This window comes from Podarcis raffonei, chromosome 10 (assembly GCF_027172205.1).
Source record: "Podarcis raffonei isolate rPodRaf1 chromosome 10, rPodRaf1.pri, whole genome shotgun sequence".
Taxonomy (NCBI): domain Eukaryota; kingdom Metazoa; phylum Chordata; class Lepidosauria; order Squamata; family Lacertidae; genus Podarcis; species Podarcis raffonei.
Window position 1 is genome coordinate 27,259,577 of NC_070611.1, and position 15,352 is coordinate 27,274,928.

At 41.6% G+C, this 15,352-nt stretch overlaps 1 protein-coding gene across 13 annotated transcripts in view; it reads left to right on the plus strand.

Moving 5' to 3' along the window:
- Positions 1–15,352, plus strand: part of PPHLN1 (periphilin 1) — a 28,545-nt gene that overhangs the window by 11,415 nt on the left and 1,778 nt on the right. For 10 of the 13 annotated variants that reach the window (XM_053406261.1, XM_053406263.1, XM_053406270.1 and 7 more), the window contains 4 exons: positions 8,124–8,374; positions 9,879–9,961; positions 11,858–11,977; positions 12,649–12,789. In XM_053406261.1, coding sequence (XP_053262236.1) covers positions 8,124–8,374; positions 9,879–9,961; positions 11,858–11,977; positions 12,649–12,789 — 595 coding nt within the window. The remainder of the gene's footprint in view (positions 1–8,123; positions 8,375–9,878; positions 9,962–11,857; positions 11,978–12,648; positions 12,790–15,352) is intronic. The other 3 variants (XM_053406269.1, XM_053406274.1, XM_053406264.1) reach the window with 2 other exon arrangements.

Genomic DNA, 15,352 nt, shown 5'->3' on the forward strand with positions numbered 1-15,352 from the left:
TGATATTTGCTTCCCAGCCACAGAGCTTTCTGGGACCTGAATCCAATGTTTGTTTGGATAGGATGGAAACTTTTAATCTGATGGGGGAAATAACTTTATTGCTCTTGTTGCTACTGTACTTGATTGGACTCTGCATAGTGGATGTTGGGGAGGACCAGATAAGATTGAACACTCCCTCCCCCCCCCCCCCGGTTTGGTACAATATGGCCTGGGTGCCATGGCATGGTAAAATGCCTACCTACCGTGTCACCTAATTCATCGGGCTCTAGGACCTATGAATGCATAAGCTCTTATGCTGCCTGGAACCTTGATTCTGAAAGCTATGCGCGCCAGCTATGGCTGCAAGAGTTGGTAAAAGCATTAAAATGTGTTTTAGAGGTATGTTCAAAGGGAGAGGAAGAAACGGTAGTTCTTCCACTCAGTAACGCTATTATTGGAATGGCATTATACGATTATCCATTGCTGGAAGCCACAGGAATTCTTGCAGGTTTCCCACAGGGATATGGTTGGCCCTTCTTGAGAAATGAATGCTGGGCTAGATGGGCCATTGGCCTGATCCAGCAAGCTGCTCTTGTGTAAGGATGATGAAATGTTAACAGGTACAAAGAGAAAGGGGGATCTCCTATAAGCCGGTGTGAACTGGTGAGAAATCAGGATTGTAGTTCAAGGTTGGTCAGGTAATACCTGCCTTAAATGAGTTCAAGTTCTAGGATTCCCAGTTGGTTAGAGCATGGTGCTGATAATACCAGAGTTGCAGGTTCGATCCCCTTATGGGACGACTGCATATCCCTGCATTGCAGAGGGTTAAGCTAGATGCTCCCCAGGGCCTTTCCAAATCTATTTCCAGTTCTATTATTCTAGTGGAATGTGCAGGTGTACTCTTGGGACTGCTGTCTATTGTCCTTGAGACATCTTTGACAATGGGTAACTAACTTCCAAGTCCAGAGATACTAGAATAAATTATAAATCAGTTTGTAAGCATTTTGATCCCAGTGTAGTGATTAGTTGATGGCAGCATGAATTTGTTAAGAATAAATCCAGCCAGGACGTCTTTTATTTTATTGGGTTCCTAGCTCAGTGGATTATTGGAGTGCTGTGGATGTAATTTATCTGGATTTCAGAAAAGCACTTGGCGGAGTTGCTCACGGCCATTGGGCAGGAAGTGCAGTTGAACAACCGTGAGAGGGCTACAGCTTAGATCAAATCTGTGCGTAGATAAAACTTCACTGTGTTTTCATAGCTTGCCAAGAGATTTCAGCTATTTTTATCTGCAGATCGTCCAAGTGTGTTTGGTTTGTAGTTCAGACTTCAACCTGTGGAGGGCAGTGGTTGACTGGCAGAGGGGCAGTTCTGTTCTGTCAGTTTTAATATAAGGGACGCGGGTGGCGGGTCAGTTTTAATATAAGGGACGCGGGTGGCGCAAGGGACGCGGGTGGCACAAGGGACGCGGGTGGCGCTGTGGGTTAAAGCCTCAGCGCCTAGGACTTGCCGATCGAAAGGTCGGCGGTTCGAATCCCCGCGGCAGGGTGCGATCCCGTTGCTCGGTCCCAGCGCCTGCCAACCTAGCAGTTCGAAAGCACCCTAGGGTGCAAGTAGATAAATAGGGACCGCTTACTGGCGGGAAGGTAAACGGCGTTCCGTGTGCTGCACTGGCTCGCCAGATGCAGCTTGTCACGCTGGCCACGTGACCTGGAAGTGTCTACGGACAGCGCTGGCCCCCGGCCTCTTGAGTGAGATGGGCGCACAACCCCAGAGTCTGGCAAGACTGGCCCGAATGGGCAGGGGTACCTTTACCTTTACCTTTTTATCTGCATCAATGTGTGTGTCTACAATGCTTTATAACTCGAGGGTAGATAGAAGTGGCTGCCTGTGAGTCCCATGTTGAAATGGATGCTGTTAGGATTGCTGAAAAATTAAGGAAGAAATATATCCATCATAATTTTACTAAAATGCATCAATATCATATATATTTAAATATATTTAAAATAAGAAGAACATTCTGTGCAACAAATATCATGATCATGATCATGCTTTAAAAAAACAGAAAAAGAAATGAACTATTTACTCAAAAGAAGAAACAAAAACAAACTGTATTCTAGAGAATATTAACAATTATTGGTGTTTAAATGAAAACTGCTCTTTGATTTCTAAAGTAATAGCAATATTTTTCATTCTGTGTCCAATTTTAGTATCTCCACAACAGCTTTACCAGTATTTGTATATTGTTTTACTATGCAGATAATTAATAAACTTATGCCAAACTGTCCATCTTCATTAGAATCCTGTGCTGGTTAGCTTGTTTCCTTTCTTTCATAGGTGGTGCCTTCTGTCGTTCGTCCCCCCGCCCCATATTTGGAATTAAAATTATTGCTGCCACCAGTATATTCTTTCTGTCACCATAGTTCTTTCTTTTTAAAGCCCTCTCTCTTAGGTTTCCCAGTAGAATAACAGTAGCGTTTAATTCGAATTTCTGATTTCATCTGCCTTCCTAATTACTTCAATTTTTTAAAAAATGGTAAAAGTTTTCTATTGCTTCCACATCTGTAGAATGTTGTGGTCTTTCTTGGTATATAAACATTTCCCCCAGCTACCTTTGATTCCTGATTTTGTTTCATGTATTTTCGTTAGACTGTTACAGATTTTTGACATTTTTGTTGAAATTGTATTTTGAATTGTATTATGAGAGGTATGAATTAATTAGAATTACCCTGAAGTGACATTAAGCATCATTTCGTTTGTAAACATGGCCTGTTAAACTGTAGGGAGTTTTTGTTTGTTAATGTTATGTATTTTGGTATTTTTATATTATAAACTGCCTTTTGATCTTCGGATGAGTGCAGTATTGAAATTTAACAATCTGACAAACATTTAATAGGTTTTATTGCTTATCTGAATAAATTAGTTATAAGAAACTGCATTGGTGGGGGGATTTGGTTTGCTTCTAAGTTCATTCCAGATATAATTGTATCCATGACTATATTGGATAGACTACCCTCTTGGACTTAATCCAATGTCCATTCCTTCAGTGATACCCCTGTTTGCTTTTCTGCCTTGTGGACTTACAGGTGATCAAAACTTTAAGGACTTAACATCATTATCTATTTCCTAAAACCTACCACTTCATTAAATGTCATAGATTGAGTGTTTAAAGAAAAAAAAAATGGCATGCACTTTAAATCTTTGTCTTTTCTAACTTAAAACTGGATCAAATGGTAGACATTGTTTGAAGTGCAGTAGTGACCTCCAATGGCCAAACAGAATAAATATTACATTTGAGCTTCTCTTGATAACAGGATCAAATCAATAAATACAAATCAACTTTGAATCAGTGTCTGTGAAGTTATACTTAAGATTCCGTAAACCTGATGCATTTCTGCTGCTTCATGTGAATAGTGAAGCTTCCTCAGTTTTGACTACTATATTTCTCAGTCGTAAGGAAAATCTCTTCCCCCCCCCCCTCGCCAACACATCATGAGTTCAGATGAGGGTCACTCATTCCAGGTGCATTTTATTTACTTCTGTAATAGCAAAGTACTGTATGCTCTTAGCAGGGAGAAATTGGGATGGAGCTGATTAGGATCTTCGGGGAAAGGGTGGCTAATAAATGCCATTGTGTGATTTATTGGCATGTGGATTGGCCTGCTCTCTCATCAGATGAACAGTTTTAACAAGCCTTGGAGAAGTGTTTTTACGTCTAAAACCTTTTGAGAGAAAGGAGTTTTTTTGTGTGTGTTGCATACGTGAATGCCAAAAATGGTTTTGGTGCTTAAGGAAACCAGCGCTTCCTTTCCATCTTTCACATACTGTCACAATGTCTGGATGCGTTCCCTGGGTCTATTCCATGACCTTGCTCCTAAAAGATGCATTTGCATGAAGACTTGCTTTGTTAGCAATGGAGTAAGAGGCTATCAGCAGTTACTTCTCCTCTTTTTGTGTTTTCTGGATTACTTGACGTGCTTTAAAGACTAAAAGCAGTTCCATTTTTAGGCAAAGAGCTAGTTTATATAGATTTTATTTTGGTAGTGTTTAGCTGGTGAGAAGCCATTTAATATTGATATTAACAGTACAAGATATGAATTCTGCTCTTTATTAATCCAAGGCCACTAATAGTATTTTTATGTTTGAAGGCTAGAACTGAAGAAATAGGCATATTGTTTAGTATTCCTATTCCATGGTTGACTCATTTTTGCAATCCTAAAGATGGACATATCTGCAAAGTTGAAATTCACACTGGAAGTTTTTTGGGGGGAGAGAGAGAATATTAGATTCTATTAGGTGCTTTTATTTAGAATTTGGCATGCTGCTACATTAAGTGCTTCATAACAAAAAAAACCTTGTTAATGTAGAATGTTTTAATGCAGTGCATTTAAAAGTAGCACAAAAGGGATCGTTTTCTTCGCTGCCGCCATCAGCAGCTGAAAAAACAAGAGAGTGAGCAAACATTTGGAGATCCAAGTGACTTCTTTAAAGAGACTGTCACTGCTTCCAGAGCATTGGCTCTGGGAAACACAAACCCTCTTTGTGGAATGAGAGAAAGAACAACACTTTCAGCACCACAAGCCTGTAAATTTAAGCAGCTAAGGGGATGTTGAACATCTAAGTAAAGCTATTCCCACCCTGCCAGTAACTTAAAATGCAGTCCCAAGTGTGTTTACTCAGAAGTAGGTCCTATTTGAACACAGTGGAAGTTGCTTCTTAGAAAGTGGGACCATCGTTTGTCTTGTCTTGATTCTGCTTCCGCCAACTTGCTGGCATTCAATTCTGCTTTACTTATTAGAGCAAGCATGTGACGAGGGCTTGAGCTTTGTCATAAAATGAGTTTATTCATGTTGTGAAACCTAGGTCCCAACTATTTGCTCCTAGAGCTTAGTTGCCTTTTTTTTAATGCCAAGCTTCCTTTGCTAATTGATGCTTGCCCCTTTAACCAGTTTTTGTTGTTGTTTATTTGCCAACCATATTTTTCATATGCTAAGAGGTGTTTGTGGTATCTGAGATAACGCATATGGCTCTCATCGACACCTTATAACTCTTGTGAGAGAATGAAACAGACTGTGTGGAAGGTTTGTAGGCAATTTCCTTTTGAGGAAAGTGAGAAATTAGTTCAGTAGGAAATAAAACCAAGATTCTAAGGAGGTGAAGACAAAAGACAGAAGCGATAAGGCGTGGAAATGTGAAGAAAATGCTCCTATGAGCAAGGGACAGCAGGATGTAGGCAGAAAATGGACGGATGGGAGGAGACTTCACTTTGTCTCCCTACCGCTGTCTTGGCAGCAAGAGAATGCAGCCATTGGTTGCAACCAAAATGTCACAAAATAGTGACCAGGCTTTCAGGTCCTTTAGAGCACATTGGGAAGTGCATGCATACCTGAAACTGAAATTGATAGATACTGGCACAGTTATTTTTGTATTAGTGGTGCAGACTGTTCATTGCATTCCTCCCCAGAGCCTAATGCTTGCATTCAGCATTGAAGGCGCTCTGCAAAGTGTACACTAGAGGGCTCTTTCCCCCCATTTACCATTAATTTAACTGCTGCATCTCCATGTGGCTCTCCTTGGGTCATACACTTAAAGCACAAACTTACAAAGAGACTGAAGTAAAGCAATAAAATAACCCATGTTTCAGTTTGCTTTAAATATCTCCCTTTTATTGCATGGCAATATAACAGCTGTAAAAGCCCAGTGAAGATGTGAAAAAGTTTCAGGTCACTTGAATGTATTTCCTGGCTGGTCCATGGACATTCCTAATCTAGATCTAGTTGGTGTTGGTTTCCACACTTCTAAACTTTATGTGAATCTTCACGGTTTGAAACTTGACTCTAGTTTTTAATGCAGTTTTTTCCGGTACGCTTGAGTTATTGCCCAAGTACACCCCAACTTTTGGCTGTTGGATCTTTTGATGGAATTTTGTTTTCATAATCTTTTTTTAATGACCCTCAATCCAAACTAGTGTTTCCCAAACTTGGGTCTCCAGCTGTTGTTGAACTATAGCTGCCATCATCCCTGACCACTTGTTCTGCTAGCTTAGGGATGGTGAGAGTTATAGCTTATAAGATATGAAAATTTCATGTTTCTTCTCAAGGTACCTTATTTCTAGGAGGGATACATTAGACTGCCCTATTGGAAACCAACAAGGCTACACCAACCTATGCTAAATGTTGATCTCCCTTTGGATGTTGTCAGTTTAGCCATATGAGAAGATGAATGTCTATTTCAACTTGAGAATGTGAAAATATCCATGAGTTTGAAAGGAAAGATTTGCAGCTATGACAGATCAAGGGCTGTATACCGCTACGTTCTACTCTGAATAGACCTGTTGAAATTAATAAGGTAAAGCTAAAAAGGTAAAGGACTCCTGGACAGTTAAGTCCAGTCAAAGGTGACTATGGGGTTGCAGTGCTCATCTCGCTTCAGGCCGAGGGATCCAGTGTTTGTCCACAGACAGCTTTCCAGGACATGTAACCAGCATGACTAAACTGCTTCTGGCGCAACGGAACACCGTGACAAGTCCCAGAGCGCATGGAAACACTGTTTAGCTTCCCGCCGCAGCGGTACCTATTTATCTACTTGCACTGGTGCGCTTTCAAACTGCTAGGTTGGCAGGAGCTGGGACAGAGCAACAGGAACTCACTCGGTTGCGGGGATTCAAACCGACCGATCGGCAAGCCCAAGAGGCTCAGTGGCTTAGACCACAGCACCACCCACGTCCCTGGCTTTGAAATTAATAAACCTAAGTTAGTTGTGTCCATTAATTTCAGTCGGTCTGCTCTGAATAGGACCAGCATTCATTGCAATCCAATGAAGGTTGCTATTTATCCTTAGAAAGGTAAAGTGAATATGGAGAAGATGTGATTTACCAAATAATAATAATTTATTATTTATACGCCACCCATGTGGCTGGGTTTCCCCAGCCACTCTGGGCGGCTTCCAACCGAATATTAAAAACAATACAGCGTGTTTACGTCTCAGGCTGCCCCTTTAGAGTGTTTATCCTGTCTTCTGCACTCATCTCTGCGCTCTGTGCACTGCACTTGAATCAGCCTCTTGACTCCCTGAGAATAATTTTCAGCTGAAGAAAATCACAAGTAGAGATGTATAAGACATTAGAGGAAGTTGGAGGAAGAGCTCTGCTGGATCTCACCATCCTGTTCTGGCCAACCAGATGCCACGGGGAAGCCCACAAGCCGGACCTGAGTGCAACAACATTCTCCCCACTTGTTTTCCCCAGCAACTGATACGCAGAGACACACTGCCTCTTGACAGTGGAGGTTGAGCATAGCCATTGTTCCTAATCACCATTGGTAGCCCTACCTCCCACAAATGTATCTAATCCTCTTCTAACGCCATCCAAGTTGGCAACAATCACCATGTATTTTACACCGATGCTTTTCCTTCTCGGATAATACTAAATACTTTAAAGCCCTTCACGGCCTAGGACCCTCGTACCGACGGGACCGCCTCTCCCGGTATCCCCTGTGGAGGACCTTAAGGTCCATAAATAGCAACACCCTAGAGGTCCCAGGCCCTAAGGAAGTCAGATTAGCCTCAACCAGGGCCAGGGCCTTTTCAGCGCTGGCTCCGGCCTGGTGGAACGCTCTGTCTCATGAGACCAGGGCCCTGCAGGATCTGATTTCTTTCCGCAGGGCCTGTAAGACAGAGTTGTTCCGCCTGGCCTTTGGCTTGGAATCAACTTGATCCCCACCCCCTCTTTCCTTTATCCTTCTGTGATGGCACTCCTATTTGGGGACTTCCCTGGCTTTTTTCTGTCCCATGTAGGATCAGTCTGAATAGTTGGCCTTGGTGAAGATTTGACGTTTTCATCCCCAAAAAGTTTTTGATTTGAGTTTCTATTGAAATGAGGCTGCATTTTAATGTTGTATTTTAATCTTGTTTTTAAGTTGTATCTTAATCAATTGTTTTATATCTGGTGTTAGCTGCCCTGAGCCTGGTCTTGGCTGGGGAGGGCGGGGTATAAATAAAATTTATTGTTATTATTAATAAACTGATTTGTCTTGGAGGAACGATTCAATAGAAGATGGGTACTTGCTTCAGATATTTAGTTATGTGCTCCTAGAATTTTGACATTTATTAAGTAATTTTAATTTCTTCTTATGGGACTTTGAAAGGGACCTGAGAGACGGCATGCGCCGGAAACCCGTCTATCCTCACTATGCGAGAGATCGATCCCCGCATAAGAGAGATTCTCCTTACTTCAGGGAATCGCCGGTCAGCCGAAGGGATTCCCCCCACAGCAGATCTGGGTCCAGCGTCAGCAGCAGAAGTTACTCTCCCGACAGAAGCAAAGCCTATGCCTACCACCAGTCCCAGCATAGCAGAAGTATGTCATCTTTACCTAAAATAAATATTTCTCAACAAGGTAATAGAGGATGGATGGAAACTGACATTAGTGAGCTGGCACTGACTTCCCCTATATACAAGGTCGCAATGCTAAGCGCTTGAGGGAATTCAGCTCCTCGCTCTAAGGTTTGTAGTTAGTTGCAGACCTGCACTTTTTGAGAAGGCTCTTTGATCCACAAGTTTCTATGAGTCCAAAAGAAGGCAGGAGTTGATTTTTGCCCAGTTCCACCTTCTTCTGCAGTTGCCATGTATTAAAGGTAAAGGGACCCCTGACCATTAGGTCCAGTCGTGACCGACTCTGGGGTTGCGGCGCTCATCTCACTCTATAGGCTGAGGGAGCTGGCGTTTGTCTGCAGACAGCTTCTGAGTCATGTGGCCAGCATGACTAAGCCGCTTCTGGAGAACCAGAGCAGCGCACGGAAACGCCGTTTACCTTCCCACTGGAGCGGTGCCTATTTATCTACTTGCACTTTGACGTGCTTTTGAACTGCTAGGTTGGCAGGAGCAGGGACCGAGCGACAGGAGCTCACCCCATCGTGGGGATTCAAACCACCAACCTTCTGATCAGCAAGTCCTAGGCTCCGTGGTTTAACCCTCAGAGCCACCTGCGTCCCATTATATCATTACAAAGGCTCCTCAAACTCCTTTCAGCAAATTTTGGGCTGGTGCGTGGTCAGCACAAGGAGAAACTGCCCCAAATTGCCTCCCCTCACCTCTTCTGGTGCAGAGATCGCATATCACATCCTTTCTCTAGAACAGATTTTGGGCTGGTGCAGTGGGAAGGCGAGGAAGATGAAGTCCCATTGTATGAGTGAAGTCTGTCCGACTCATGTGCAAAAACTGCACAGGATAAAAGGACATGTCTATACATCATGGAAGCTTTGGGTTTATGCAGATTGAACCAACCAATTTTGCTAGTATTTTATTATGTGTGATCATGTGATTTATAAAGGCAGTGGAATGCATTAAAGAATCGCTTGATAGCGGAAGAGGTGATCACAGGAAAGCATTCAAAGTCTGGAAGCCTCACGTAAGGGATATTTTGAGATCCTTCATTTGCTTTGGGTTTACATTGAAATTGCTTTGCATGCCTAAAAGTAAACTCCTCTGCTGATTTACCCAGATGCAAGTCTCACCAAATTCAATAAGGCTTACTCACACAAAAGTGGGTCTAGTATTACCCAGCTGGTGAAAAGGTGATTCAGAAATATTAATTTACCGTACGTTTATTTTAAAAGTAAAGGAACAATCATGTACATTAACAACACAAGTTTTCAGTATTTTAGATGATTTAAGTCCGTGGAGGTCCAAAGTTCTGTCCTCACCCCACCCCAAAATCTGATAAGTGGGCTTGGATGGATAAAAGTCCATTTCAGGTTTTTACAGAGGAAGGAGAGACAGTCTAATAATCCACCATATAACTCAAACAGAACCCACTGCCATTACGCAGCTGTGTAACAGTTTCATTTTCAAATGCTTTTCTTCATATGACTAATAAAACACTTATGTTGTTGTCCATTTAGGTAAAGAGAAAAGCGCCTCTCAGTCCTTGAAAACGTCAAGAGATGTCTCTCCCTCAGGAACAGCAGCAGGGCCACCTTCAAAGGTGAATTCATTAGTAGACTTCAATAGTAAAAGATAGTAAATTAAATGCAGGAAGTCTCCGTTACATCCTGGCCTCTTTGTTTTAGATTTTTTCGAATATTAGACCTGCATTTGTTTTTGCCTTTTAAAGTTCATATTTATACAACTCTTATAATGTGCATTCTTAAGGTGTAAGTTTGTTGGTTGTGCTAAGGGAGGGTGAATTCCTTCACAGGTCTTAGCAGATGTTCAAAAGTTTGATTAAGCTCTCTCCCTGGTCCTATCCTTTTTGCAGTGGTTGTTGGCAAAAAGTCCTCTACAACCTGGGACTAGGATAGCTAAAATATAATCTCGCCCATTTTATACCCAGCTGATTGCTGCATTCTTTATTGAGAGGGCCTCAACAAACCCTCTTAAGCGGAGAATTTTATCCAAGTCTGTTGGATTTGAAATTGTTTTTATTGCTGATGGTTTTTTATTGTTCATTTGCTTTAGGATGTTTCATTGGAAGTGAGTCATAAATGAAATGAAGCAGGCTTAATATTTCAGTAGTTGTTGAAAACATTTCTTTTCTTCCAAGTCTTCCTCGGTTAGTCTTCCCCCCCTCTGCCATTTTTAAATTTTTGCTGGTTTATATGTTTTAAATAGTGTTTTTATTATTGGTTTTCTTTTATATTTTATTTCTCTACCTCAATCAGCCATTCTGTAAATGTAGTTTATAAATTTTGAAATAAATAAAATGTACTGTTCTCCGCCTCCTAAACATGATAAGTAGATGGATCATGCAGGAGACCTAGTCCCCCCCATGTCTCCTGTACTCTTGTCCTTCCCTTCATTGGTTTGCTTTACATCTTTATCTTGCTATCCAAGATTGCCCTCTTAATGTGAATTTGAAACCAACTTCCAACACTGGTTTCAAATTCTGGTTATGAAGACAACTTGCTGGCAGTAACCATAGTCAGCAATGTTTTTATATTTTGCAGAAAGCTGCCCAAGAGTGGCTGGGGAAACCCAGCCAGATGGGTGGGGTATAAATAATAAAATTATTCTTATATATATTCTCTATAAGGGGAAGGAGCATGCAAGCCAGTTCGATGCTCCTGAGCTCTTAAATGTTCAGTAGTTTGGGAATACAATGTCAACTCTGAACCATTATTTGGTACTTACATTTAATTTATTGCTCATGGGTTGTCCTTGAAAAGTATCATTGTATCTCTGAAAAATTGGACCTTTTGTATCTTTCACAGAGTCCCTTCAGCTGTAAATTTCTTTTTCTTTTTCTAGAATGTTAATATAGAAGCTAGTTTTTGTAGCAGTAACGTTTTGCAAGTATTGGTTTTTTAAAACTGCCCCTTTAAGCTTCTCTGTGTATTTCAGTGCATTTGATGTGGATGTATTATTATTATATATATTTATCTTCCTTCTGACACACCCTCTCACCTTCTGGGCTCTCACCCAGGATCCAGACAAATTCTCCGCTCACCCACAAAAGTCTCACAAAGCGGAAAGTCCCTAGAAACAGCGGACATCGCCCTAGTCTCTCACTCGAGACTTGCTTTTTATGGGCAGGCCGGGGGCACTTCCTCAGGCTGCCCACAGCTGTGTCCTATTTTGCTGCCCCTCTCCACACCCAAATCCAGGTACAGCAGGTTTGTTACATTAGCAGCCACACTCTGGGCACTGGCGGAGGAAGAGGAGTGCCGGGGGGAGCACACAGCCCCTTGGCAGCACAATCCCGGTAGGGTACCATCGTGGCAGCCCCCCGCCCGCGCGGGGCACCACGCTCCTGCAGGCGGCGTGCTCCACCCCCAGGACACATGCCACACCCCCAGGACACGTGCCACACCCTCAGGATGTGTGCCAGCTCCGCCTCGCCTGCTCTCCGCCACTGACTCTGGGGTTTCTTTTTTCTCACTAGGCCTTAGACAAAAGTAGCCGCTTGTCAGAAAAGGAGCTTGCAGAGGCTGCAAGTAGGTGGGCAGCTGAAAAAGCAGAGAAGACAGATACAAGCAGCGTACCTGAAATTTCAGATTATGAAGTAAGTTAAAAACAATAATTTGCCACTGTGCAGTATTTGGCTGTCTTACATTTTCATGTACATCCAAATGAGTGACTGAGCAAAACTCCAAACTGGTCTGATAGCAGAGCCATGTAACCGGTATTCAAGTAAGTTCTACTCAGAGTAGAGCCATTGAAATTAATGGACCTAAGTTAAGTGGCTTAATTTGCCAACTTTATACTATAACTACCTTTGGGAATTACACTATTCTACAAATTTGGGTCTGGAAACCATTGCCTGAATAGTGAGTCAGACTTCTTGATAGTTCTGATTCAGCAGTTTCACACTTTGAAATTCTTGTTCCTTTTCTGCAGTAAAGGAATTTCAAAGAGAGACTTTCCTGTCATATTCCATATGCAGCCTCTCAACTAACACTGTTTCTCAGTTCTCACTCCGTCAGATCCAGAATACAAATCCATCCTCATCTGAAAAACTGGTTTCTCTGAGATTTATCTAGGAAAGAAAATCTCCAAAATGCTGAGAGCGCTCCTCCATAGCAGGCACAAGACTATAACTCTTTGTCTTTTTGCATCCTAGATTCAACTGGCTTTTGCTGCATTGTGTCAATTATGTGTTTTCCTTATTCTCTCATTCCTGCCCTTACACAGATTGTACATTAACTGCATCAAATTACTGTACCTTTCTTAAAGGCTGCATCCTCAGAACCGTTATATGCAGAACGCCACGAAGAAACTGGCGCCAGCATACCAGACAATAATGAATTGTTTGAAGACACCCCACATGTTAGTCGTTCCAAAGCAATCGCAGCAAAGACAAAGGAGATTGAACAGGTAAACCTCACCTCTGGTAGTTGTTCTCTGATTCTTTGTAATTATTGTTTATTTCATTATTAAGTTTATTTAGGATGGAATCCTGAAAATCCATAAGAAGAAAAAAATCCTTTTTAAAAAGACTTGCATGGTGGCTGCAAGTGCTTTAAAACTTGCATGAAGGCAAGTCTCAGGGTTAAAAAAATTGTTTAATGACTAAATGAGTCACTGTAATGGGGCAAACATGGGTGCTGCCATGTGCTTCTTTAGCACACATTTGCTTTTGCTGGACAAAATTATATTTCATAGTTTTGCTCCATAGTTTTGCTAGCTAAGAATGTAAATGACTTGATGTTATTGCTTCTGTTAATTTTGGGGGAAACTGTTTCCATTCCAAAGCTACAAAGACCAGAAACTTCTCACAGTGTCTATACAGTAATCTCTTTATCATAGGAGTGAAGCTGCAAACCTCAGATATTTATGCTTCTAGAACAATAAGATGATACTCTTCCACCCCAGTTGTCCAGTCCAGACTGTTCAGCAAATGCAGGTGCCTATTCTGAATCCTTAAATGCTTCAGAATTAAGGAAATGATGCAGTCCATTACAGAAAATTAGTAATGACTAGCTTTCACAAACATTGCATTTGTATTTTGCTCTTTTTAGTTCTAATCTGGTATTTGAGGTGGCTTGCCACCTAAAGTGGAGTCAAGAGTGTGTGAAATGAGGAAGGAAAAATACAGCGTATATTAAAAGCTAATCATTCTAAGTCTCTATGGCATGTGTGTAGTGGTAGGCCTCATAAATACGTGCTAGACTGAATATATGTTGTCAGCAGCAAATTGCATTTCTCCATGTCTGCTAAAAATGGGCTGCTTTTGTTTCCATACAAGCACAATAAACCCCACCCTCACTTAACCTTTGTTCTCCTTTAGATGAAGTCTAAATTAAATTTTCTTCCTGTGAGGGGGCTATAAACTTGAAACCAGAATCATTAATGCATTTCTAGCTATCAAATCAATACTAAGCAAACAATTTTTGTAGATAAACGACACCCTTCCTGTTTTCACAGAGAAGCAAATTCTACTAGGAAACGGCGTTGGTCAGTTTGCTACTTTTAAAATAAACCATTGAAGGGTGGGGTCCTTCCTGCAGTCAAAAGTTTATTACTCCCTAGTTGTATTTTGAAATGTTTTGAGTAAAGCTGTTTGCCCTTTTGGAAATCTTTGGAAATCGCTGGAAGTGGTTTAATCAACATTTTAAACTGTTGGCTCAAGGATTGCTTCTTGGTAGCGTAAAACACTTTTGTGCATGCAAGCTGTATTACCAAAACATAGGTGGATGACCTGGGCAGAGTAGATTTGACCTAGTCAGGTACTTGGTGTAGCACAAAGCAAACTATGATTGTGTCTTGCCAGGAAACCCATCTCTTCTGGGCTGGGATATAACGTCTATGCCTAGTATTGGGCCAAAGAGAGAGAGATTAGGGCTGCTATTGGTGTGCTACCCTTCCTGTTTCCCTGGCTGAGGTGGTCTTGGGTGTGGTGTTGGACAACCCCAAGTACATGATATCTGTAAGAACTGTGAAGCTGTCTTGTCGCCGAACACTGCACTGTTCAGGCTCTGAATTCTTTAATTCAAAGTGTTTTGTATTTTCCGCCAGGCTCCTGTTGGTAGAATCTGTTGGTAGAATCTTAGTAGAATCAGTGGAGAAATCGAAACTTAAAAACAGCCATGACTCGCCTTGTAGAGCCAGCTCTAATTAGATCTTTGTAGATCCCTGAAGTCTGTCCACCCCTGGCTTACAACCACCCTGCAGTTATTCATTGCTTTTGCCCTCCATGTTTCAGACCTCCACATTTCAGCTTGAGCTGAGAGTAGCTTGAAGCAGGCAGAGCAAATATAGACCAGAGTTAAATATTGCAAGTCAGGAAAAACTGAAGCGGAGGCTGGTTTGGATTCCTAATCCCTGTCTTCCACATCTCTCAGTTTGCAGCAAATATCAGTTCTCCCCAGTCAAATCCAGCACTCGAAGTTACATATAGAAACTTTGTACTCCATTGTCTCACACTTTTTTTTACATGTACTAAAATAGGGAGGAAACTGTGTCCAAAGAGCAGAGACTAACATTTGAGATTTTAGGCAGAGTATCAGGGCACATTGCAACATTTTGTGGCTAGGCACCTTTTATTTGTGTGTAATACAGTTAATTAGCTGCAAACTTCATACAGCTATTTATGTAACTTGTACATATAGATCTTTATATAGATCTCTACATCTTTATAGATGTTTTGAAAGTTGGACTTAACGTGTTCTTAATCTGAAATCACCCTCCATTTGGCCTGCAGTTTCGGCAGAACTGTGTTCTTTTTATATTTTTTAACCAGGTCAAATAAATTCAACTGCAGTACTAAATACATGCAGTTTGCATGCATTCCCATTTTACATATTCAAATTCTGTTGTGTGCCTCAATAGCAAGCAGGTGGGATAGTTGAGTTGTGGTGGTTTCTGGAAATGGACAAGTAGTGAATCAGACAGACAGGATGAAGGCCAATAAACAAACTAAATCCTGACCACCCAGAGT